Consider the following 27,032-nt stretch of genomic DNA (forward strand, 5'->3'; position numbering starts at 1 on the left):
GTTAGCGGTTGTGCTGATGCTAACTCTCTCACTCTCTGTGCTGACAAGGTTTCAGGTGTATTTAGCCCCGCCCCCCGCCCCCACAGGTTGACAGGATTGGTTCCTTAGGTTTGTGATGTATGAAACCCTGAATCTGTGTTTATGAGACTGTCATTGGTTCACTGCAGTTCAAGGTGGAAACACTCAGTCATGGTAATACTGCTTCCACTACACTGCTATTATGTCGTGCAACAGTCATTTTCTCAGTCACTTGTAAACTACCATTAGTCTTACAGGTCTGTATTCTGTGTGCTAGTGAGTTAGTAAATATTAATTTCAGAGTCTGGACGACATCTGTGTGTCTCTCTTTTCCTTTGTGTGTGTTATTTGTTCATGAGGAACAAACACAACATGACTCTGACCTCAGTGTTCGGTTGCTGAAAGCTGCGAGTTAGTCAAACAGCCCTTTGTCATTATTTCTTAAGTTCAAGGCAGTTTTAAACAGAATGAAAAGCCAATTCATCCCTGTTGAGTAACTGTGGCTCGTGTTCATCTCCCTGAAAGCAGACACTTTATTGCGTCTTGTTAATTGCCAAAGATGGATGTCAAAAGGTCGGTGCGGTTTGAAAACACCAGAAAAAATTCATCACATGCTTCATGTTCGTCCTCTGATGCTGTCCAGCCGTCAGTCTGGAAGGATCTAAGGTCGCAGATTCCAAGTCGAGCAGTGATCTCACTGGTCAGCTGTGGTGTGTGTGTGCGCGTGCGTGCACTGCATTTATCCATCTGTCTGCAGCTTTTACTTTCTGTGTGTCCCTGCCCCTGTGTCAGGTCGTCTCTTCATCTCTCTGTAACCTCTTTCCCAGGATAGACTGACTGAAGTTCCCTCCTCTCTCTCTCTCTCTCTCTCTCTCTCTCTCTCTTTGTCTCTTGTTTCAACCACAGGATGAGTTCATATTTAGCACGTCATATAATATCTGACACAAACAGAGGTTTAGGTCTGTTTGTTATTCCTCTGCACCGGCGACAGTCAGAGCCATAATGTTTTCAGGTTGTCCGTCCGCTCGTCAGTCCCATTCTCGTGGACACGATATCTCAGTAATGCTTTGATGGAAATTCTTCAAATTTGTCACAAACTTCGACTTCGACTCAAGGATGAACTGATTATATTTTGGTGGCCAAAGGTCAAAGTTCAAGGTCACAGTGACTCTCACAAAACACTTTTTAACCATAACTCAAGACCAAATTTCACACAAATGGTTCATATTTTCTGACTCTGGATAAACAGAGATGTAACCTGGAACTAGTCTGAGTGGCGGAGGGATACATTTTCTCCTCACTCAGATCAGGGCAGCACCAACTATTCACATTCAGTTCATCAGTTAATTGTCTTTTTGCAAGTCTCAACAAAAAAGGAAAGAAAAAAAAGGAAAGAAATCAGGTTTTATAATTGTCGTTGATTAACTGACTAAATGACTCAGCTGTAGATGCGACGACATGTTTGTGCATTTGTCATCCTCTGTGTGTGATGCAGCAGTTTTTGTATCGGTGTCACCTCAGTGTCTCTCCTCTCTCGCTCTGTCCCGTCGCTGCAGGAGGACAGTTCAGACCTGAAGTGTCAGCTCCACTTTGCCAAAGAGGAATCAGCCCTGATGTGCAAGAAGCTGACCAAGCTGGTGAAGGACAGCGAGGCCATGAAGGAGGAGCTGGCCAAGTACAGGTCGCTGTACGGAGACGTCGACGCCACGCTCACCGTGGAGGAGGTGAGGGGAGGATAGAAAAGACCTATATCTTCACTGTAGAGCAGTTCTATACTTCATATTCTATACAGGAGCAAGACGTTTGACAAGCTGCCGATTGTAGGTAACAAGACCCATGAAGTACGGCTCGCTGGGCGGAGGTGGGAGAGTGATGAAGAATTTCATTTCACATCACTTAGAGCTGCAGAACGCAGAACCTCCAGGCTGTTACGGTCATGGCTTATAAAGTATAACCACCCTTTGTACCCATTTTAAAACTCTATTCCCCACTTTGCCAAAAAAAAAAAGAAAAAGAGAAAACGCCTGGGAAAACTTCACAGAGGAGCGTTTGTTCTGTTTCTAGAAACTCCACATAGCTCATTAACTCAAACCCACTTTTTGAGCCATTTCAGTAACTAAATGAACAACGGGGAGAATGTTTGTTGAAATGTTGAATTTTCAGTCACTTATGAAAACGATTAGCATTTAAAAACAAAGTTATTAATATAAATAAAAGGATAGAAGCTGTTATAAACGCAGGTCAACAGCTGATTAAAGGTGTGTGAGTGAACAGGTGGTTGTCCTCTCCTTATGTCTCTATTATGTCGTCCCCAGGTTGCGGACTCCCCCCACACCCGCGAGGCGGAGATCAGAGTCCACCTGAAGCTGGTGGAGGAGGAGGCCAACCTGCTGAGTCGACGCATCGTGGAGCTGGAGGTGGAGAACAGGGGGCTCCGAGCCGAGATGGACGACATGAAGGGGCCGCAAGGTAGTTTTTAACCCTCTGAAGCCTGTCCTCAAATATCACATCGTCTTCAGAGCGTCGTCACTCCGCGATCGCTTGAGCTGGAGACATTATGTTTTTACATGTTAACCTAGAGAATCAGTTCTTTCCAACAAGCTCCTGTTTGTCTGAGTCACTAACTTCAGTTGATGAACTAATATGAAAAGTTTTAAAAGATTTGTCTGGTGCAGTGCTGCTTTTTTCTCTGTGAGTTTATCGATCGATTCTCATCACTTCACTGAATTCACTGTCAGTCGCTTGTATACCCAGACTAAACGGGAGCAGTGCTGTTTTATTGTGAGCTCAGAGTGAAGGAGAAGTTGGTCTTAGTTTATTGTTGTGACAGAAAACAGACAGAAGGATGTGAACAGTCAGAGGCTTTGGAGAATACTGCTGAAAAGACTGAGGTGTTACTCATGAACAGATAAAAACCTCAAATCACCTCCAGAACAATCCAAACACACGTGTGCTGCTCACCTCTGTTATAGTGTTTATTGAGTGACATATATAATTAGCTGAGTTGGAGCTGAATTAAAACACTGAGCAGTGTCATGTTCATGAAGGAAGTTTGACTGAAGGACTTGTGTATTCGACTGCATTAGTTTTAGGAGGCAGCTAATTAACTTTGTTTACTATTTCTTTCTTCATTTATTTTATTGATTGTTTTTGTTGTTTTCCTCTAGATGGACCTCAGGAACTCTCTGGTGTTGGCGGCGGTCTGGGGGTGGGTCTTGGTCTCTCAGGAGGAGCCATGGTTCTTGGAGGAGGGGCTTCGTCTGAAAACGTCATGGAGCTCCAGAGACACCTCCAGTTTGTGGAGGAGGAGGCGGAGCTTCTGAGGAGGTCTCTGATCGAGATGGAGGAGCAGAACAAACTCCTGATGAACGAGATCAACCGCTACAAATCCGAACTCCCGCCGCTGACGTCCACGCTGTCGTCCAATTCGTTAACGTCTCTGACGGACGGGCTGCTCAATGACAGCCCCGTGCACTCCATACAGGAAGCGGCGGTGCTCATCAGCACGGACACCCCCGCCCAGGAGGAGGAGCTCAGGCTGGCGAGGCTTCAGATCGGAGAACTGAGCGGGAAGGTGAAGAAGCTGCAGTACGAGAACCGGGTGCTTCTGTCCAACCTGCAGCGCTGTGACCTGGCCTCCTACCATGCTCCTTCCTCCTCATCCTCCTCCTCCTCGCTGCGACTGGCTCTGGAGACGGATGCAGAGGCGGGAGACTCCGCTGAGTGCCTCCCCACCAGGTAGTTTCACTTTCCCTACAACATTCGTGGGTCAAATTACTGTTAGGTCGGACCTGAGTTGGTATATGACACATCTGATCGTGTGAAGTCAGGACAAAGTTTATATTTTGTAATTGGATTGGTCATTTTAAACTATCAGGAAATCTCATTGAGACTAAAATCTCTTTTCCAAGAGAGACCTGAGAACAAGAAGCAGTCACAGGAGACAATCAATAACAAAGACGACACGGCTACACAACACATACAAAACTAAGAAACAAAGAATTAACAAAAACATTCATAAAAATACATCAAATAATAAAGTTTTAATATCTCCAAGAGGAAATGTCAGACTGTAGTTTGAGGGCAGTTTGCAGCTCGTTCCATGTAAATGATGCTTAGTACCTGAAACCACTTCAGCCAGAATTAGTGCAGAGATGAGGGACGTCGAGGGTTAATGAGTATTACTGGATCGTTTTCTGTGGCGGCTGCATGCGGTTCCTCCCTCAGCAATTTTTATTTATTTTGAAAAAAGTATTTATATACCCCGAATTCATCGTGCCACAGTCCAGCTTAAGTCAAGAACTGAAGTGCTTTGTGCAACAGATGAGTTCAGACTCTATGTGAAGTCTGACTGTTTGTTAGATCTAAGTCACAGTCAGAGTCTGTCTCTGTGAAACCGGCTCCAGCCGACACAAAGACTGAGCTGTGAGTTTACTTGTAAAATAATCACTCAGACAAAGAGTTAGAAGTTCGTTCATGTGACTCTCTTCTTCACAAAAGTAGCAATGGTTTGTCCAAAAAGACGCTAGATGCTTTTTTGAAAGAAAAAAAAAAAAGAAGTTGCTCGTGGGTTTTGAAAAGTCAGTAAATCTGAGCACTTTAAAGTCAAAAATTTACTTTTAATCTCAACTTTTTAAAGGAACATGAACAAGAAGTCGTCAAAGTGCTCTGTGTGTTTTCCCATCAGCCCTCCTCACCGCAAAGAGCCCGTGGGCGGCGAGAACGACGGCCCGGAGATCAAGGAACGGAAAAAGAAGATTGAGGACAACGCTGACATGGCAACTTCGCTTCCTGGGTGCCTGGGGCAGAAGGACCATGATGCCTTGCTGGCCATGAGGGACCAGGCTCGCTTGGTTTCCACGGCGATACAGCTCCTGACCTCCCCCGAGTCCAACTGCCTCTCCTCGCCCCCATCCATCTATCACAAGGTCTGCAGCAACGACGCAGCGGAGCCGTGTGACCTGGAGAAACCTCAGGCTCACAGTCAGGTACACGTCCTGCTGCTGCGTCACAGAGTCCGCCTGTTAACAATTTCCCTCCTTTATTCTCTGCAGAACGGACTGTCTCCGTCTTTTGGTTTCATCTGCCCATTATTAGCATCAGATAAAGTCAAGAGCAGATGATGTTCTGACCCCCTCTGTCCCAGACGATAAATAAAGTGCAGCAGAATAAACTGTTGTGACTTTCTGATGATGCAGGATGACAGGTCACTAAAACCGTCCAATGAAGGAGTCAGTTCATGTGACTGTTTATAAAACTAGATTTATTTACAGTGAGTCATTGTGAACCATAAATGAGGCAGAACTAAAAGGCAATTAAGGAATTTAAATCTTGGACGATTTTCAACTATTGTAAGTTCCCTTTTAAATTTGTTGAAAACCAGTTCAGTTTTATTTTATTTGTATTGTGCCAAATCACAACAAACATGATGTCAAGGCTCGTTACAAGATGAAGTCAAGATCTGATGATAATAATGATGATAACAATAATAATTATAATGAGAGAGAGAGAGAGAGGAGAAGCACAAACTAGGGGAGAGAGAAAATACAATGACATGAAGTAAGATGATATGAATGCAGAGAGAGAGAGAGCTCAATGCATCATGGGAGTTCTCCCAGCAGTCTAGGCCTATGGCAGCATAACTGAGGTCTGGTTCAGGACTTTATCAAAGAGGACAGGTGGAAGCTTAAAGGTAGTTGTGGTTGTTAGACGTGGGGTTGTGTGAGGTGTTCATGTTCAGTTGGTGTGTTTCCTGCAGTAGATTCAGTTTAGAGCAGCAGGAGGACCAGGAGTGTTTTAGACACTTTTAAAAGACGCCCAGTGAAACAATCCAACATCTGTTTAAATTTTAAGCTTCATGTAGAAGATTTTACATCTTCATCTTCCCGTCAAAACAAAGTGAAGTTTATCTCTTTCTGATTCACTCAGACCTGAGGCTGCGGCGTAACACAGTGCGCTCTGTATGTGCGCTTGAAATACAGTAGTTCAGCGGTTGAGAAAATGTAGCACCAAAGGAAAGTTCTGTTTCACCAGTAAGATAAAGATCTGAAAATATTCTACATGAAGCTTCATTTGAACAGATGTTGGATTGTTTCGGTGGGCGTTTTGAAAAGTGTCTAAAACAGGTGTTTTCTGCTGGCCCCGCCCACAGCAGCACATCACTCCTAACCGTCAATCAGCTGATCCTGAGTGACTCCTCTGTCTTTGTCCCACAGATTTCAGAACTGTCTGACTTGGCCGACCGGCCTCTGGTCGGAGCTCTGACCAGCAGGCTTCAGGCCCTGCACACCCAGCTGCAGGCCTTCGTGGAGCGGGTGGACGGCCTGGGTAAACCCCCGGCAGGTGGGAGGGACCCTCAGGTGGAAGGAGCATCTCCCCTGCCCTCACCCTGCGCCTCCCTCATCTGCTCCGGAGACGAGCAGAATGGACTGAACGCTGCAGAGGAGAAGGTAAAAGACAAAGAAGACACACTCCTCCTCTTCACTCCTCGTCACACTTTCTCTTTCCTTTATCATCTTTTTCTCTTTTGTTGGGCTTTATTTTCTGTTTTCACTAGTTTCTTTTCTGCTATTCTTTAGGCTTGTGTTTGGTCCAATGCCTAACCATTAGTTTGGTTAACACTCCTGAACCCACTTAAACACGCTGCTTTAGTTTCTCCTCACGGTGAAGAATGGATTTACACAGCGCGCTCAAATCTGACGCACCAGCGGCCACGACCTGACGATGACAACAACAACAACAAACAGGAGATTAGATAAAGATGAGACACGTTCACACACAAACACTCTGGCTCGCTCCAGATCTGTTTATGATAAAAATAAACATTGGCGGTGACTAAAACATAAAAATAACATCATGGGAAAAAACCCTCAGATTTCTGTCCTGTTCATATTTTTATAGATTAACACTGTTGAGAATAAACAAACATCACTTTAGTAAGAAACAGAAATGTAAAATTGTGAACAGAAATCCTCCTGGATGTTTCAGATGAAGTCAGATTTGAGCGGCCGGTGTAAACCTCTCCACACACCCCCACTCATGTCCTCTGCATGCTGTTTGACTTCCTCCTGACCTGAGTATTTAGATGCTGCTTTAGGCCTCAAATGGAGCCTGTCTGTTGCATGGACATAGTGAAGGTTATTAAGAGCAACATTAAGCTCCATTTATTTATTTATATGTATTTTCATCGGCAGATCATTAAAAACAATTCAACGTACAGTCTGGGTTTACGTCTCGTGTGGTTTATCACGACTGTTTTCATTTATAATGACGTTGGATTTATCGTTTGTTAAGACTGAGTGAGGCGGATTCTGTTGACTAGAAAATAATAAACAGGACTCACAGTCTGACTCTGCTCTGGTTTGAATTTTTGGTTTAAAAACTTGATTAAAAAGTTTAGTTATTGGTGTTTTCCATCTATTTTAGCTGCTGTGAGGTATTTCCTGACACCACATACTGAGGACTGAGCAGTAACTTTGGTAAAAACACAAGAATATAATAAAAAACCAATTTAACCTTAAAACACAAACTCCAGAGTCTGAAAACAGAAGCAAATAGTCTTGAGTTATTCATCGTTTCCGTGCAGAATTGTAACTGGGATTATGATCGATGGCGGCTCATGAGACAGTGAGACTCTGTCTGAGTAGATTTCCAGTCACACTTCATAAATCACATTCTGTGTTTGAAACGCTCCACTGGGAAATTCTGGGGTTATCGCTGATTGACAGTGACTTATGATCGACTCTGCACATCTACTGTATTCTCAAGTATATAATGGTACTAAGAAAATTCAGTATGAGATATGTAATTCACTCGACTGGCTTGTTTTTGTGCTGTACTGTCGACGGCACATTATTACCTCACTTCGTCAGGAATATGTTTAAACCATCAAATCTAATAAAGATCCGTCAGGAAAAAAGCGGCTTTCACGACTAAATTGACTAAATTTGCTTTTTACGATGATGAATCTGGATTTTTAACGTGTTTCTTCTAAAATCTGTGTTGTCTTTTCTGATCTGATCTAACTTTCCTGTTTGGAGAAAGCTTTTGTGAAATTATAGAGTGCTGAGTGAGTAAACTTCAATGTGTAGACTCCATTAGAGGCCAATTCTGAGTCCCAACACCCCTCCGATCTCTCCTCCCCTTTCCTTCCTCTCTCCTCGTCCCCTCCCTCCTTCCCTCCTTTCCCTCTGCACGGGCACCATAACCGTCTCCCCCTTTCCTTCTTTTTAAACCTCCTTTCTCCCGCTCCTCACGCCTCCTCATCTTCACCATCTCCCGCCCTCACCGCTTCCCTCCTTTGCTACTCTCCTCCCCTGTCTCCTTCCTTCCTCTCCTTCCTCATCTCACCCTGCGCTCGTTTCCTCCTCGGCTCCTTGTTACCTCCTCGCCTCCCCTTCGCTCTGACATTTCATCTTAACCACCTTACTCCTTCTCTTGCCTTCCCGTTCGTCTTATCTCTCCTCCTCCTCCCTCTCTCCCATTGCTGTTTTCCTCATCTCTCCGTCTTTGTTCGTTTCTTCCCATCTTTCTTTTCCTCTCGTCCTCCCTCAGCCCTTCATTCTGCCCTCCATCCTCCTCTTCTTTCTTTTCTCCACTCTCTCCTTCTCCTCTCTGACCAAGCTCTTCTTCCTTTACATCCTTTTCTTTGTCTTGTGAGATCCATCAATCATTTCCCTCATGTTTTTATTTTCCATTTTTCTGAATGTTGTCACATGTATGGACACCATCATGGTTGTATTGTTTTTCTTATTGTTGTTTGTTTGTCTTGTTTTCTGTCATTTCCTCCTTTTTCCTTTTGTTCCACAACTTCTCCTCCTCCCCCTGTCTCTCCCTCTCTTTTTGTTTGTTTGTTTGTTTGATTTTTTTTTTCTTCATTAACTTGCCCATGCATGCATGCAGCAGCCTGATTATAGGGACCACACAGAGCCAGAGGTGAAAGGTCAAACTGAAGAGAACAGCCAATCAGACAGCAATGAACCAGAAAAGCAGGCAAGCAGCGAGCAGGAGCAGCAGGAGAAGGAGACGGATGAAGCATCGGTAAGTCGCTCACAATCACAGAAACATCCACACACAGGAGGAGCTTGAGTTCTCGTCCGTCTCAGGTCTGACAGCTAACAACGTTTTTCAGCCGGAACCTGACGTGAGTCTTAAGCTGAGGTTTTAATGTCAGATTCCTCCCTCTCTTTCTGTCAAACACACAGACAGACAAACACCACAGGTTTGACCGGACACGGTCTAAGAATGCAACAAATAAAACGTCCCGTCTGTTGCTTCTGCAGCTTCTCTCACACCACGTCCACACGGCTGCATCTTAAATTTTAAAACGCCTTTTTCAAACAAAAATGATCTCTGTCCAAACGACAAACAATAACAACAATAATAATGACTTTGGTAAATAAATGTTCTGTCAGTCATAGTGAGTGAATGTGTTGCTGCAGTTTTAATATAAATGCAGTTTCGATATTTAATTTGACAAAAAATATCTTAACTCAAGGTCCACTCACTGGCTTTTTCCAGAGTTTTCAATTGTATCTCACAGTCTTCTTTAGCAGCGTTACTTAAGTACAGCGCTTTAGTCATGTGATGACGAGTCATAGGTCATATATGGCAATTTTTAATGTTAATATTTATGTTACAGATACCAGCCCTAAGTCATGTACAAACACAGATCCACAAGCTGCCCTGCACAGGCCAATTAAAGGCTCATTTATGCACACATTTACGCACACACACGTGCACACACACACACACACAAACACACACACACAACCGCACACACACTGTAGCTTGAAGTTACCGATGTGGCGCAGTGGTGGCGATCTCATGCTCAGCAACAGCGCCGTAAACAAACACAAACAGTGACTTCACCGTCAGCTGTGGGACTGACAGGAAGAAGAGACCTTTGTTTGGCTGACCTTTTTGCCGGCGTGTCGCCATGGAAACTGGAGCTGTGTGTGTGTGTGTGTGTGTGTGTGAGTCTGTCTGCATCTTTATCCGAGGCTGAGAGGCTGAATGGGAGACGGAGACTGAAATAGAATGAAAGAGAACGATAACAAGTGAGTGTTAGATATTGTAGATACAGACGGGCGTGTTTGTAGCAGTGATGAATAGAGAGTGACACAACAACACAAACACCCAGTGTTTACATACCCTCACTATTCAGCATAATACTGCCACTTATACTGTGTGAGTGTATCTTATAGCTCGACCAACACTATTTCTTCCAAACCTCACAACTTCTACCTGACGTCAACTCCACATGGAAGCTCCATATAAATCACTACAATTTGTGTCTGTGCACAGATTAAACAAAATAGAATAGAATATTTATTTAGGTTTAGAGGTGCTGGTAGACATATTTTTCAACTTAAAACAGAGCTGGGCTAAACTGTTTCCCCCTGTTTCCAGTCTCTTTGCTAAGCTAGCTAGGTTAACTTTCTGACGCGAGGGCATTTTGGGAAATATGTTTGTTTGCTGCGATTATGAAAGCGAGAGGCAGGAGCGGATTAGCTTAGCGTAGCATAAAGGATGGAAGTTGGGAGGATGTCACAGGAAAAGCCTTTTAAAACATGCAGTTAAGGAAATGATTAATTACTTTTCCTGTGAATCCCTGCTCCTCCATAGTCCTCCATATGGAAGCAAAGGGGAAACGTCCAGCCTGCCTCTGCCCAGAGGTCACAAGTAGCACAACCACCTGCACTACGTCTAACATTGTGCTTTTATGGGGAATTACCTGCTGTAACTATGAACTGCTGTAACTCTCTGAATGCACTCACCCTCTGGGATAACCATGAGTTCGCAAAACCAGCGGAGATATAAATACGGTTTAACATTTCCATGTGTTGATAATCGAGCTTTGGAGATGCTGTTGGGAATAATTTAATAATTGTGTGCTTTGGAAAGAGGCTAGAGTCCAGTCTTTGTGCTTAGCTAAGCTAAATAATTCCCTCCTCTCGCTCCACAGTTATTGCACAGACATGAGAGGAGAATCGATCTTCTGATCTAACTCATCTAAAGCAAAGAAAAAAGAAAAACAAATCAAATAAGCCTCCTATAATACAGAATAGTAGAATATAAGAATCCCCCTTAAACGATTTCTGCTTTAAAAACACTGTAAATAAAAATTTATTATCACGATCAAATACTAATTAATTACCTTAACCTCTCAACCCCTCATTTTATTGTAGCATTTCTATATAATAAAATAGAATAAAAGACTAATGAAGCTATTCTTATATTGCATTATTAAAGGGATGTTATTTAAACTCTCACGTTGCTATGGTTTCTGATGTTGTGGCTCATTTTCCACGAGGAGCTGCCATTTTTCCGCAGTCACTTCGGAGCACAGTCAGGTCTGAGCAGTTTTTCTGGCCGACAAGTGGAGGGTGTGAGCGGCCCGGGTGGAGGGTGGTGGAGGGCAGAGGCGGAGCCCAGTGGAGAGTGAAAGAGGACAATAATGGTACAGTGGCGGGTCGATGGATGGCACTCACTCAGCAGCCAAATGAGGCGTGGGGGACAGTCAGTGTGTGTGTGGATGTACAGTGGCGTGCCCGGAGCTGACGTGTGATTTAAAGGGTGATGTGGAGCAAAACTGGCGTGTTATTTGCTTCGCACACTTAGCTGTTCATGATTTTTTCATTTCCTCTTAACTCTCTCTTCCCTCGCCGTTTTTTCCTCCTGTTACTGCTTCTGTTCTGTCTCTTACTCCTTCTCTTCCTGCTCGTCCATGTCTCCTTATCCACTGCTCTCTCACTTCTCTCTTTTTCTTCATCCCTCTCTACACACATCGTTTCCTCATCTCCCTCATTGTCTCCCCCAGCCCTCCCGGTCCAGTGAGCGGCTCCAGGCCCGGCTGTCCGAGGCAGAGGAGTCTGCTGACGGAGCTCAGGAGGAGCTGGAGACGGAGAGAGAAACCACTCTCAAACTCACACAGGTCAGTCTGCAGCAGCGGCTAGTCAAGACGCAAAAATGAATAAACAAAACTTGTAAACACCTCAAACACACTGAAACGCCAGAGGAGAATTTGCACAGAAATATCAGGTGTTTGGCATCTAAAGGTCTCTTTGACAACAAACAGAGAGTCTGTCCTTCATTATTTTTTGGCTTTAGAGAAAAAACAAGCTTCTGGTGACTTATTTATAATCATAACAATAATAATAATAATATTAATGATAATAACTATTTATATAGCAGCTTTAAAAACAGAGCTTACAAAGTGCTTTGACAAACGAATCAGAAGCAGGACAGAAAGAAGGGAGAGTTACGGAGGAAGGACAAATAATACGCTTCAATATAAATAAGAACGATTAGACGGCGCAGATGTCATATAGAAACACTCACACACAAACACAGTAAAAGCAATAAAAGGGCGTCATGGAGACGGTAAAAAGACGACATCACGTAAAAACAAGTCTATAAAAACGAGTTTTAAGAAGAGATTAGTAGAAGTTACTGACTCTGCCTCGTGTCCTCAAGGCAGGTCGTTCCAAAGTCGAGGTGTCCTGATGGAAAAAGCGTCACTTTTAGATTTAAGCCTCGACTTTGAAACGGCCAGAAGGACCTGACCCGAGGAGCTGAGGCTGCGTACTGGCTCACATGGGGTTAATAACGCTGCGATGTAGCTCAGGGCTTAAAAAGTGATCAGTTAAATCTTAAAATCAATTCTCAAACAGACAGGGAGCCAGAGGAGGGAACAGAGGATCAGAGTGATGTGATGTCGTCTGTTAAAAGCAATAGAAGCCGAGCTGCTGGATTCTGAGCTATTCGGAGGAGGGAGAGTGACTTTTGGTTTATTCCAGAGAGGACAGAGTTATTTTCTTCAGTTTGTCTAGTTTGTGAACATATGGTTTGATTCTAAGACAAAGAACTGTTCCTTACAGACATTCAGCAAATAAACACTTCCAGCCTGAAGGCCTTTTCTGATTTCCTCCTCCCCGCTCTCAGATCCAGGACGAGCACCAGAAGGCTCTGCTCCGTCGGGACTTCCAGCTGCAGAGTTTGGGTCTCCAGGCTCGGCTGCAGCGGAAGTTATGGAGCCAGGAGAGGACTCTGCTGGTCCAGGAGTCTCAGCACCTCAAACAGGCCCTGTTACTGCTCAGCCTCAAGCTGCGCTGCTTCCTCAAACAGTGGAGGCTGGGCTGCAAGAAGGACACGGAGTGGAAGGATGTCTTGGAGGTATGAGATGGCTCATCATCATCATCAGTCCAGAAATATGGACCAGAAATATTCCTTTATGTGTTTTGCAGATCTGTAATCAATACTCTGTCTCCAAGTCGCAATTTCCAAACCTCAAATCATATATCAGGTTTTTGTTCAGCCATTATTCTCATCTTTTTGAGGTTGAATCTGGTCCCACGAAGGACGCAACTATCTCCAGTACAAGATTTCAATTCCTTTAACAGTAAATTAGAAAAAATATTTACTTTGCATTTCAGCAGATTTTACAGGAAACAATTATTGACCATGAAAATATATATTTAAAATCATTAAACATCATGAAACTGTCCCATGAAGTTTCCACTGAGTGTGTGTTGCGTACTGGATAATATCGGATAATGGCACTGCTTCATGTTGGCGGCAGAGGTAAATGACTGACAGGTGATCCTGCTCTCTGATTGGCTCTTTAGATGAACAGCCTGAAGGATCTCTACCTGCTGCTGGAGGAGGACAACCTGACAAGCCCCGCCCACCAGACTGACAAGAGGTCTGCTGCAGACGAACAGCCGCTCAGCCCGACTATCAAGGTAAGGAGAGTGACACACACACACACACACACACACACACACACACACACACACACACACACTCTTACGTGAACTTCCCGTCGTCCCCCTGCAGTCGAGCGCTGTGAGCAGCACTTTGGCCGACCTGAAGGTGGCGCTGCAGGATCTGAGCGGTGAGCTGCGACAGGAGAGACAAGGCTCCCAGGAACTCACCCAGCAGTTTGCAAAGGCCAAGGCATCATGGGAAGTGGAGAGGACCGAGCTGCAGAGCCTCATCACGCAGGTAGGGAGGAGGAAGTGCTGCTGTACCTTTCTTTTTAACTCTTTTTAACTAAACTGTTATTCTGCAAAACCTGCTCCAAATCTTTTGCTGCATTCAAATTGTTTAATTGAGATAATGTACAACGGAGTTTTATCTGAAAAAAGTTTATTACGAGACTAAAGTCACAATATTACAAGAATAAAATCCTAATATTACAAGAATAAAATCGTTATATTACAAGAATAAAGTTGCAATATTACAAGGATACAGATGTAGCAGACAGATGTCGACATTTAGCAGGCGTCAGAAATCAGCCGAACTAAATGAGTTCAGGACAAGAGGAAAAAGTGAATGTGGAGGTGAAATGTCGTCCTCAGTGAGTTGCGGGAGTTACAGCTGACAGTCAGAATAAATGGATTGCTTGGAACGGGATAATTATCGCGCACCTGGAGGGCGACAGACAGACGGAAGGAGAAGCTGCTCTGAGGTGGCCGGTGCTCATTTCTGACAAGTGGGTTTTAAACACGAAGACATCGTCTGGGGTCAATTCCTTCTTCTCCGTCTGTCAAGTCGTTTGTTTGTACATCTGAGCCTTTAATTCTCACTCTGTCTGTCTGTCTGTCTGCAGGCGGTGAGTAATGCCTTTAATGTTTTCTCCTCCTCTCCTCTCCTCATTGTCTCTGTCTGTCTCGTAACAGCAGCAGAGGCGGTAATCGAGCTAATTAACGGCCTCTGAGATAGAACACAGCCTGTGTGTTACCGCCTGGTAATTGAGACAGAGAGAGAGATATAAAGGAGGGAGAGAGAGATAAAGGAGGGAGAGAGAGATAAAGGAGAGAGAGATGGAGAGGCCTGGTGAAATTGAGGAATTAAAATAGCTTTTTACCTCTTGTCCCTGAGAGTATATCACTCATTTATCTGTTGTTTTATACCAGTTGTATGTCCCCATTATCCTCCTTCAGTAAAGTCTAACAATTATTTTCCTGACAGATTAGGCAGAGGCAGATTACAACAGTAAAAGCCATAACCTTCGTCCCGAAACTAACTAGCACTAGCACATAATGAATGTTTTCCTTTCACCCAGGTGCTGTTCTTGTTTTTGACAAAATTACTATAATTATTATTACTATGACAAAATTTCACACAAATGGTTCATATTTTATCTGACTCTGGAGAAAAAGGGATGTAACGTGGAACTAGTCTGAGTGGCGGAGGGATACGACCACGAGGAGGTGACTCTAGTTCTATGATTGTCACAATTAAAGACCCTAAATGTACAAATCAGATTACATTCAGGACCAAACATCACATCAGAGTAAATAATGATAAAATGAAATGAGGGGAAAAAAACAAACACAATAAACCAAAACATAAGAACACACACACACACACACACACACACACACACACACACACACACACACATACACACACAAACTGATGGAGTCATTAATCATCGTCATGATCAGAGGGATTCTGACCCGCGCGTCGTGGTGCAGTATCATCCGTCTTCTGATCGGTTTGGCGGTTCCCCTCAGCAGCCAATAGGAGACAAGAGCAGCGACACGCTCCGCTTCCTTGAATGTGACTTGGCTGCTCACTTTTCTGAGATTAAATTTAGGGATGAACCTTCGGTGGCTTCATCAAAGATCAAATCATCAGCTGCGATTTTAAACCAGTTCATCCTGTCGAGCTGAAACACACAAATATGACTTTTTCCTTTTTATTATATTTGACTGTGTCACTAATTCAGTCAAACACAAAAACACACAAACATCTGTGCAACAAATGCGTGTGTGTGTGTGTGTGTGTGTGTGTGTGTGTGTGTGTGTGTGTGTGTGTGTGTGTGTGTGTGTGTGTGTGTGTGTGTGTGTGTTACACTGGCCTAGATGCCACAGCTGGAACCAATCTGTCTTCTGCCAACAACTCACACTGTAAAGTATGCCGTCAGTTTGCCCTGGTGCTGTGTGTGTGTGTGTGTGTGTGTGTGTGTGTGTGTGTGTGTGTGTGTGTGTGTGTGTGTGTGTGTGTGTGTGTGTGTGTGGACATCCACCAGCCAGCCGACCACATCGGTGCCACGGCGTCCTGGCGGGGTGCAACGACGCCTCCAGCTGTTGCTTTGTTAAACAAGTCAATTTGATTTCAGACGCCGTCCCACCTGACAAACAACTCGACAGGAAATTATCCTCGCCGTTCAGCCCGATAAACAAACACCGTCACTGAAGTAGAAATGATATCCAGAGCCCTGAAAGCATGCGGCAACAACCTTTTTCTTTTTGCTGTGTGATTAGTCATCCGTCCCGACTGGAGGACATGTTAGGAACACCCGCTGTCTCTGCCGTGACACCGAGCGAGCAGCTGGGAGCTCTGATCGCTCGCTCAGCACATCTGTTGAATCTACGCCGCTGGTGAAGGGAGGGAGGGCGGAGGTGACGAGGCGAGGAGGGGAAAGACGTTTCGTTTCAACTCAATATTGAACAAGTCCTCGCAAACCTGAGGCCGCCTCTGCCGTTAAAGTTATAATCTGTGACTTCTCCACTTTAAAACGTCTGAAAACAACTCGACCTGTGTTCTGTATGTTGTTGAGTTGTGTTCTGACATCATCACAAATGTTTCCATCAATTCTCAAACCAGAGAAGTTTTAAGACACAAGATTATAACTTTAAATAACCACTGACATTAAAATGTGAGATAAAGGTTTGAGATGTGACTCCAGAAGCTCAGCTGTAATATATACATCACTATATTGAACATCTGTATCATGTGTATGTATTATATAATATAAAATATCGAGGCTGTTTTTATTTATAAAGCTGGGACACGTCTCCTCTCTCCGGAGTGTTTGACCCAGATTAACAGCTGGTGGCAGCTACAGGCTTCACGTAACGTGAGCAGAGAACATCAACTTTGTTGTTTCTGAAAGGGAAAATCTGCTGCGGGCGACGAACACGCTGCTTTAAATAGCACACACTACACACACTACACACACTACACACACTACACTGTGGGCTGCTGTCACATCAACAATTATTATTGATTACATACAAAGTATTCACACACTTTTGTTATTTTAACCACTGACCATGTGTTTGTTACGCTTTAATGTCAAAATTAACAACAATGATTTATAAATTAATATATTTTTTAAGCTTCAACATGTGTGTTTCTTTAAATGTGTTATTTATATTGTTAATTTTTTTATTTTCCTATAGGTCAGCACTTCTTCTGCAGGACCGTGATGTGTATACTTTCTCTAATTGGTCTAATGATAATAACAAGGGCTCTAATGATAGTGAAATTAACCTTCTCCTCTTAACCTCCCGCTCACCACTCAGAGAGCCCTGTGGGTTTAATTGGTGTTGTTCATTTCTCGCAGCTCGTTCCACAAACAGCTGCTTCTGTGCGGATACTTGATGAAAAGTCTCCTGATGGGATTATTCCAAGAAAACTTAATTAATTAATGTATTTTTATATATATATATATATATATATATATATATATTTATTCTGGATAAATAGACGTAATTGAACTTTCCTAATGGTGAGTATCGAGTCGTGAACCAGACGTCTCTCATCTGCCAGTAAAATCCTCCTTAACACCTCAGTGGTAAACCTCGTTAAAATGTGGGGCTCGTTAGGCCGCGTTCATCATTAACGAGAAACACTCTGTTGCCATAGGAGACGGGAGACGGGCTGAGTGTGCGTTTGTTGCACTCTGATTGGCCACCAGACAGTTTCCATTAGCGCCTTATATGGACTCCATCGCCACAGAGCGAGACTAGAGAGAGGACCAGGGAGGATTGATGGGTCTGGGGTGTGCGTGTGTGTGTGTGCGTGTGTGTGTGTGTGTGTGTGTGTGTGCGCCTTTTTGTCAAATTGATGGGCCCGGTGGTGTCGGCTGTGTGAACTATGAGGCGCAGACAGAGGAAAAGGGAAAGCAGAGCTGCTCATAAAAATTTCAAGTGATCCCACCTACAGGCTTTGTGACAACAGGCCAGATTTATGGAGAGAGAAAAAAAGGGGGGGTGGGGGGGTGAGAGAGCTGGAAATAGAGGGTGAGAAAGCTGCAGAGAGAGAGAAGGGGTGAGAAAGGGTGGGACGGATGTAGAGAGAGAGAGGGTGAGAGGGAGGGAACTGCCGGGGGATCTTCAGAGAGGAAACACAGAGAAGGAGAAAAAGATTAAAAAGTGATATATTCATATTATTCTGCAGCAAAGAGACAAGTGAGAAGACGTTAAGAAAGAGAGAGAGACAGAAGAAATACCTTGAACTGTGTCGTTTTCAGAAAGACTCGAGCAGAGGAGCAGGAAAAGAAAAAAGGAGCCACAGTAAAGTCATCATTATGATCTCATCTGACCAGCTGACTCTCCTTTTTCTATTTCTATTTACGTCTGTCTCTATGTGAAGGAATCAAAGTAACAAGCTCCGAACTCAGTGGACTCAGAAAACCTGGTCTTACCCCTGAAATCATCCATGACATCATTTATAAACCCCCCCCCCCCCCCCCCCCCCAACCCCTGTGAGGATGAAACATGCAGAAACGCTGGGATTTCCCTCCACAGATCTCTCTGTGGTCAAATGAGTCACAGTTGTGTTAAACTAGGAATTATTTGTATGTACATGTGTTTTTCTGTGTGTGTGTGTGTGTGTGTGTGTGTGTGTGTGTGTGTGTGTGTGTGTGTGTGTGTGTGTGTGTGTGTGCATGCGCTGAATCACAACTCTAAACTAATATGGAAAGTGACTAAGTGTGTTTACTCAGTGGCGGCGGTCTGGGCATCATCAGAGAATCTGTAATTCATTTGTAATTTAGAAACTAAAACCAGAATCACCTCCTCGTGGTCGTATCCCTCCGCCACTCGGACTAGTTCCAGCTCACATCCTTGTTTATCCAGAGTCATATGAAATATGAACTGTTTGTGTGAAATTTGGTTAGTCTTGAATAGTGGCAAAGAGTGTTTTCTGACTAAACTAAACAAAAAAATCTAAATGCTCCGTTTTTGGTTTTTGTGAATTCTTTTTTATCGTGATTTTTGTTTGAAAACAAAAACCAAATTCACCTGATTTTATTTGATTTTTAATTCTAAGCCAAAAACAAAAACTACATCGTATGAATAAACAAATAAAGTAAAATTAGAGTTTTAAAACAAATAACAGATTTACATTTTTATTTTTGTTTGTTTTAACTTACAAATAAACTACGGATGATCAGATTTAGACTAATTAGCCGTATATGTCTGTTTTGTTTCTCACCAATATGATGAATCTGACAATAAGTTTGTAGCTTCCACTTTGCTATTTTGGCTAAGTCTAAATATCCTTACCCCGATCAATCCATACTTATTTATGGATATTTTGATATTCTGTGATCAACGCTGTCAATAAATGTGTGATTTGGAGTCGGTGTGCAGGGATTACTGTCAACCTGATCTTTACCATGATCCCTCTTCCTTTCCCTTTCCCAGCTTGAGACCAAAGCAGGTAAAGCAGCTGCAGCTCTGTCCTCTACTGACGCACCGGATCCTCCAGACCTGAAGGTGGCGCTGAAGAGGGAGCGTGAAGAACACCAGCACCTCCTGGCTGAGTCCTACGCTGCTGTGATGGACCTCACTAAACAGGTAACAGGCTGGAAGGAGAGTTTATTTACACATCTACATCCATGTTTTCTCCTCCTCCTCTGACGCTGGACTCCTCCTCCTCTTCTTCTTCTTCTTCTTCTTCTTCTTCTTCTCTGTGTCTTTCTGCTGCGACCGGCCCGTCGACCAATCAGCTTCAGATCGGAGAGAGGAACTGGGGCAGAGAGAAGCTGGAGCTGCTGGAGAGGTTCAGCCAGGAGAGAGCGCAGTGGGAGCAGAGACTGAGAGAGGCCACTGTACAACAGGGGAAGGTAAGATGAGTGTGTGTGTGTGTGTGTGTGTGTGTGTGTGTGTGTGTGTGTGTGTGTGTGTGTGTGTGTGGTGTGTGTGTGTGTGTGTGTGTGATGCCCTGAAGAAGAGACAAAGAGCGGTTGTATACAAATACAAAAGCATCGTCCTGAGTCGAAGAGTTTCCAGCGAACGTAAACAAACATGAATAATTATTTTGGATATGAACAGATACAAACAGCATCTGAATTTCTCCTCTAATACTTGTTCCTCACCACCACCACCTCTGACCTTTCACCTCTCTGACACCGGTTACTACAAACATCACGACACCAGAGCTCCTCCCGTGACAATATGAGCAGCTCCGGTCTGTTTTAGTATCATTGTCACTTCACTTCCTGCTCAGCTGGTTCTTCTGCAGTTACACAAAATCCAGGTTTTAAATAAAATAATGCAACTCTGACTTCCTGCTCCTGTTCTATCTCCACAACTCACCAGCAGCCACACAGTTTGTATTGAGCAGAAGTTCAGACTTTTTTTTCCTCCTTTGAAGACAGCGTTCAAATACAGATCGTGAAATATCTTATTATATCTTATTCACAGATTATAACTTTAAGCTGGACGTCCTGGATTGTATTTCATCTTCTCACCAGCACCTGTAGCAACACACCAACGCAGCTAACACAGTGCTGTTTTTGTTCTGAACGCAGCCTGACAGCAGCTGGAAAAAGTGACTCCTTTTCCCCGGTTGAGAAAAAAGCATCACGTCACTTTTTCTTTCTTTCTCTTTTCTTTTCGTTTTTTTTTTTTTGTTACACTGGAAGATGCAAAATAGCAGCTCTGAAATAAAAAATAAAAAGCTTTGACTCTTTGATTCTGAGGGAGTGAAACCGAATCAATAAACCATATTTACTGTGGAGGTTTCAGACCCAACAATTCAGGTTACGATTGCTATGTTTAAGGAGGTGTTTCCCATCTCAGGGACTCTGTTGTTGACAGTAACCACGCAGCTGCTGAGGCTGTCGTAACGTGAGTGAGGCGGTGTTGTCGCCTTCCTGCGGTTGAGCTGTTTAATGTCAAAGCTGAGCTCACCGGGAAACCGCGGTCGGTCTGATCTGCTGATTACACAGCAGCAGCAGCAGCGACGTGGAGGGATTGCATCAGTGTTTAAAGTGGTCGTCAGTCAGACACACACTCACCGCTGCGAGGTCGGAGCTCGTTTGACTACTCTGAAGTCTGAGGGCGTCTGTCGTCCCTTTCCCGCCCTCTTTTCTTTTCCCCCCTCTCGTCCTTCTCCCTCCCCCTCCCTCCTCCTGCCTGTCTGCTGAGTGTGATCCCGTCTCACTCCTTCCATTAAGTGTCTGTGTCGTGCTCTGGGAGCTGGGCGGGAGGCCGAGTCTCCGTCTCAGTCTCTCTCACTGTGTCTGTCGCACACAAACCTCCTCCTGACATTTGATCACATCAGGACAGATGGCTTCAGGGTTACTTGAGGTAAAACTACAGTCACTATTCTGATGTTTATTTATAAATCAGTTTTTTATTCCTCCACGCCGGTTGTTTTCAGGTGGTCTGTCCCGTTCTCTAGGACACGATATCTCAGTAACCGTTTGAAGGAACCTCTTACAATTTGGCACAAATGTCCACCGGGACTTAAGGAGGAACTGATTAGATTTTGGGGGTCAAAGGTCAAGGGTGTGGTGACCTCACAAAACACGGTTTTGGCCTTGTGAGCACAATACATCTCCGTAACACCTTGAGGGAATTTCCTCAAATTTGGTGCAAACGTTCACCTGGACTTTGCAGGTCAAAGGTCAAAGGTCACTGTGACCTCAGAAAACACAGCAATTATGACAAAATTTCACACAAATGGTTCATATTTTCTCTGACTCTGACTGGATAAACAGGGATGTGACCTGGAACTAGTCTGAGTGGCGGAGGGATATGACCACGAGGAGGTGACTCTAGTTTTCTTTATGTAATCCAGTTTGAACGGGACGTTGTGGTGGAGCGTTACCCAGGAAGAGAGATGATTTGAGACACTGTCATAGAGATGATAATTAACTTGTATGTATATTAACGGTGCTGGACTGGACTGTATTCAGATGTGTCTCTAATATTCTGCGCCCACATGTCTGTAACTAAAGGTTAGAAACATACACATTGAATTTACAGATTTATGATCACAAAGCTGCAAGTCAGGCGATATGACATCAGTATGGCGGTTATTTCAAGTGTTTACCTCGATCATTAATGTGATTAAACAAACTGGTTCATCATTGTTTTCCATCACACACAGACACTCAACAATAAACAACAAACACTGAGAGCAGAGGAAGAGAAATGTTTCCTGCAGCTTGTAGAAACTGCATTTAACCGTGTGTAAGTGAACACATCACGACGGCCTCTGCTGCAGGTCAGTGAGCTGCAGGTGACAGTGAAAGTCCATCAGTGTAATCTGCACAAGTGAACACATGATCTGCACATGTTTCCCTCCTTCCACTCTCTGTCATTCTGCAGGGGGGGGGGGTTGGCTTCAGAGTGTGAGATCACCCCTCGAGTGTGAAACACACTGACTCAGCATCACCATCTGTCTCTGTGTATGTGTGTGTGTGTGTGTGTGTGTGTGTGTGTGTGTGTGTGTGTGTGTGTGTGTGTGTGTGTGTGTGTGTGTGTGTGTGTGTGCCACAGATAAATTATGCCAAACTCCACTTCCTCCTGTCAAAACAGCTCCAGAGGAAATGGATCGCAGCGACATGTATGTGTCTCCTGTAAATGTGTAGAAATGAAGGAAGCTGTTTGTGCTGATGATTCAGGTCATTTAAATGTTTATAGATAAAAAAATTAAAAAGTAGATTCAGGCTCCGTCCACACGACTACGTTTTCATTTTAAAACGCATCTCTATCCCTAAAACTGAGACTTTCAGAAACTCTGCTGGACACGTTTCTGAAAACTGGGGTTGTGTTTTATTTTGAAAACTCTTGGGTTGATTTGTTGTCTGGACGGACAGAAACAGACCTTTGTAAATGATGAGGTCACACCCACGGTCTCACCTGATTGGCTCTCATCAGCCTGGACTACTAGTGGTGAATACAACTGTCTTTGCTGATCCTCCTTCAGAGGATTTACTGCAGAGGAGACAATCTACTTCCTGTTTACACTTACACATGCTCAGTGTAGGTGAATGGTCATGTGATGTGTGTGTTTCCAGGTGTGTTAGTCTGGACGGAGGTCTGTGTTTTGAAATGAAAACGTATCAGTGTGAACGTAGCCTCAGTGATTTCCCTCTCTGTTCCTTCTTCGTCCTCACAGTCGAAGTCATCAGGCGGCGAGTCATCCACGGACACGGTTGTTGCCAATGGAGCTGGTTCGCCAAGGTAACAAGCAAAAAACATTATCTAGCAGCACTTAGTTTGAAATTAATCCTGAACATGCGAATAAATAAAAGCAGGTGCGAGTTTATGACCTCGACATCTCTTCTTCTGGTTTCTGTTTTTATGAAAAGCACCAAGTCCATGTCAGAGCTGGATCGGCCCACGGTCAATGGAGCCGCTGACCAGGAGGAGAAAATCCAGTTTGCAGTCCCGCCTCTTCTGATTCGTCCAGAGCTCAGTGACCTCACCAGGAAGAACTGGACCTACCTGTCCAATGAGGTTAATAACTTCTAATTTTATAGATTTACTGGTTTGAAATGTGCAGTTAGATTATAGAGTATACTCTCGACTTACTGACTTCACTTCTGGATTTATTTCTGCATCATGTTAAAGAAGTTAAGAAGTAATTTGATCCTCTTGTCTCATGACACAGACTCCAGAGGTCGGGGACACCTGTAAAACCTGGGACGGTCCCAGTGGCTCCTGTAGCAGCCTGGTGGGATCAGAGCTGGATCTGGAGTCTGTCCAGAGGAGCCACACCGCTCCAGACCGCACCGGCATCCGGATCTACTACAGCCCTCCTGCCGTGAGACGCATAGAGCACCGGAGACATAACCAGCACGCCAGAGAGCCACAGCAGGCGCAGAACGGGAGCTCGTCCCTGGGGCCGAGCGTCTGGGACGGGGGCGTGGCTGTGGAGGAAACCCTCGGGGTTCAGCAGCAGCAACAACCGTCTTCCTCCTCCTCCTCCTCCTCCTTCTCGTCCTCGTACGAGCAGTGGCTGAGCTCGCTGTCCAAGCAGCACAGGGAGCTGCTGGAGAGCAGGAGCAGCTGCGTCGCTGGCTCGATCCCCGGCGGCCTCGGTGGCTCAGCGAACAGCGTGGTCGACGGGATGACGTCCTCTTCGGCTTTCCATGGCCTGGAGATCGGGGAGATTTCTGCCAACTTAAGTGACGACATGAAGGAGATGACCAACTGTGTCCGTCAGGCCATTCGCTCCTCGTCTCTGGAGAGGAAGTCCAGCAAGGAACCAGGAAGTCAGGTGGGATCTTACCGTCCTCAAGACAAACAGAAGAGACGCAACACTTCTGTTTATTTAAAAAAGATCTACTGTAACATGAATGTGATGAAGGCCTATGGCCACAACAACATACTTCATTCTTGTTTTTCTGGAAAGTTTTATGAATTCAAATAATAATTTATTAATTTTAGCTCAAGCTGTCTCAACCTGTTTGAACATAGTCAACATAACATTGTCATATCGGCCTGTTTCTGGATCTTACAAAGATTATTAATTAAGTTTATGTGATTCAGTAACCACTTCACAATAAGACGAGCTTTATAAAGGATTTAGAAATGGTTTATAATTAGGTTATTTATCCAGTTGTTAATACTTTATAAACAAGTTTTCATGCATTGATGCAGCTCACTATTTGGCAAGATCGAGTTAATGCTTACTACTCATTATTGTATTACTAATGAGTTACTAGTATTTATTACTGTAAAACGAGCTTTATTTTATGTGGGAAACACATCAACATGATGTTACTATAAAGCTCCTTTTACCAGTTATAAATCCTAGTAACTCGTTAGTACATAATTAAAAACGTATATATGTTGTTTCTAATTATAAAGTTACACAAAAGACAAAAGTGACGATGGAGGTTTTTGCAGAATCCTGTTGCACTAAACTTCCTCTGTCACATCCCTCCCTCCACCCAGGCGGTTGGCATGTCCACGAGGTCCACGCAGACCGCCGCCCAGTACGTCAGCATCGGGCTTCAAACCGACAACCTTTCCGGCAGCAGGGGGGCGGGGCTACACTCCAAAGCCTGGTCTCCTCGTCCCTCGTCTACGACCACCTCCTCGCTGGTGTCGGCCCGAACCCGGCAGATATCTACGTCGCTGGATAAAGTTCACAGCCGCATCGAGAGACCGTGCTGTTCGCCCAAGTACGGCTCACCAAAACTGCAGCGCAGAGTTTCCTCTGGTAATTAACGTTTGTTTGAACCCAATTCATCGTATTACGACACATCTGTTCATCTGCTTCACGCACTGTCATTTCTTTACATCCAGCTGTTCTGCTTTCAGGCTCCACCTCCAGACTGGACAGCACCTCCTCCTCCAGAGACCGCAGCCTGTGGAGCCTCCAGCAGAGACCCCTGGGCGGAGGCGGAGGCGGCGGCGGCGGCGGCGGCGGCTCAGCCTGGGCTCGCTCCACCACCACCAGGGACAGCCCCGTCCTCAGCGGCCTCACCGACGGCCTCTCCAGCCTCTTCAGCGTGGTGGAGCACGCCGGGAGCACAGAGTCGCTCTGGAGGGGGGACGGAGGTGAGACACTGGTCAGACTCGTGGTTTTACATGGACCATATTTTGGTTTGTAACTAGAAGAACAATAAAAAAATAGAATGAATGACGGCTGAAATATTCCTCCACACCGGCGCCAGTCAGAGCAGCGGCCATTTTATTTTCAGTCTGTCTGTCCGTCTCATTCTAGTGGATATGATATCTCAGTAACACCTTGAAGGAACTTCCTCAAATTTGGCACAAACATCCACTAGGACTCAAAGACAAACTGATTAAATTTTGGTGGTCAAAAGTCAGGGTCATGGTGACCTCACAAAACGCTGTTTTGGCCTTGTGAAAGTAATATCTCTGTAACGCCGTGACGGAATTTCTTCTAATTTGGTAAAAAACATTCACCTGGACTCAAGGACAAAGTGTTTACAATTTGGTGGTCAAAGGAAGGTCAAAGGTCACTGTGACACAGAAATTATGACAAAATTTAACACAAATGGTTCATATTTTATGACTCTGGATAAACAGGGTCTGAGTGGCTGTAGTTGCTGCTGATTCGCTCTGTCATGAAGACTTCTCTAACTCGCTGTGACGCTCGAAGCCTCTGATCCTGTTTATTAGATTTAGAGTGTCACAGTGCGAGTGCGCCTGCAGGATTCAATTATTCCTGTCAACCACAATTCACTAAATGATTGTCACACCTGTCTTTGTTCACCACCAGGAGCCAGCCAAGGTGCCAGTCCAGCACGCCAGCCCCCCGCCGCAGGAAAACCCTCTGGGGCGGCGGCCTGTGGATCTGACGCCGGCTCTCAGCGGTACGGAGGCCTGGTCCAGGAGTTCTTCAGGAACGTGTGCAGCGGCCGTGGCCCAGGAGGAGTCACCCTGCCCGGGGAGAGAGCGCAAAGAGACTCCCTGGGCAGCCTGGGTGTCCTGGGGGGGCTCAGCGGTGTGGATGAGCCCAAGCCAGAGTGCATCTCAGCCGGGGTCGGAGGGCTCGGATTGGGTGCAGGCAACGACAACGTGACCAGGATTGTTAACAAGAGGTTCATGAGGCAGACGGCTGGGGAGGAGATGGTCAGCATCATGGGAGGAGGGAAGGAAACACTGAGCAGCGTTGGGGTGATGGCGGCGGCGGCGGTGGCGGCGGCATCTGGGACGGAGGTGAGTCTTTTCTTAAACTTTACAAGCACCGGTGGTTCTGTCTGTGTAAATCACATCACAGCTGTTCTGGGTTTATTTTTAAGGTACACTGTGAGAACAGTCGAGTTGCTAGGTAACCACACCAAAACACAGAGTGTGCCTTAGAAATTTATACTGAAAGGTGCAGACTGCACTAGTCTGACGGTTTTCAGCTTTGTTTTGATTATTACTTCTCCTGCTTGTACTTGTAACATCAGTAATAATAATAATAATAATGATAATAATAATATTATTAATAATAATACTTTATTTATAAAGCACCTTTAGCTCTTTAAAAAGAACAGACATGAGAGAAGC

The 27,032-nt window shown here is 44.7% G+C and overlaps 1 protein-coding gene across 3 annotated transcripts in view; it reads left to right on the forward strand.

The window, feature by feature from the left end:
* Window positions 1-27,032, forward strand: part of soga1 (suppressor of glucose, autophagy associated 1) — a 103,646-nt gene that overhangs the window by 69,066 nt on the left and 7,548 nt on the right. The window contains exons 6-23 of one of the 3 annotated variants that reach the window (XM_056383824.1): window positions 1,575-1,742; window positions 2,334-2,487; window positions 3,186-3,756; window positions 4,706-5,006; window positions 6,234-6,467; window positions 8,920-9,057; window positions 11,840-11,953; window positions 12,964-13,194; window positions 13,647-13,763; window positions 13,858-14,025; window positions 19,467-19,619; window positions 19,772-19,888; window positions 23,176-23,240; window positions 23,369-23,516; window positions 23,671-24,279; window positions 24,960-25,227; window positions 25,314-25,568; window positions 26,257-26,696. In XM_056383824.1, coding sequence (XP_056239799.1) covers window positions 1,575-1,742; window positions 2,334-2,487; window positions 3,186-3,756; window positions 4,706-5,006; window positions 6,234-6,467; window positions 8,920-9,057; window positions 11,840-11,953; window positions 12,964-13,194; window positions 13,647-13,763; window positions 13,858-14,025; window positions 19,467-19,619; window positions 19,772-19,888; window positions 23,176-23,240; window positions 23,369-23,516; window positions 23,671-24,279; window positions 24,960-25,227; window positions 25,314-25,568; window positions 26,257-26,696 — 4,251 coding nt within the window. The remainder of the gene's footprint in view (window positions 1-1,574; window positions 1,743-2,333; window positions 2,488-3,185; window positions 3,757-4,705; window positions 5,007-6,233; window positions 6,468-8,919; window positions 9,058-11,839; window positions 11,954-12,963; window positions 13,195-13,646; window positions 13,764-13,857; window positions 14,026-19,466; window positions 19,620-19,771; window positions 19,889-23,175; window positions 23,241-23,368; window positions 23,517-23,670; window positions 24,280-24,959; window positions 25,228-25,313; window positions 25,569-26,256; window positions 26,697-27,032) is intronic. The other 2 variants (XM_056383825.1, XM_056383826.1) reach the window with 2 other exon arrangements.

Source organism: Seriola aureovittata, chromosome 9 (assembly GCF_021018895.1).
Source record: "Seriola aureovittata isolate HTS-2021-v1 ecotype China chromosome 9, ASM2101889v1, whole genome shotgun sequence".
In the NCBI taxonomy this organism is placed as follows: Eukaryota; Metazoa; Chordata; class Actinopteri; order Carangiformes; family Carangidae; genus Seriola; species Seriola aureovittata.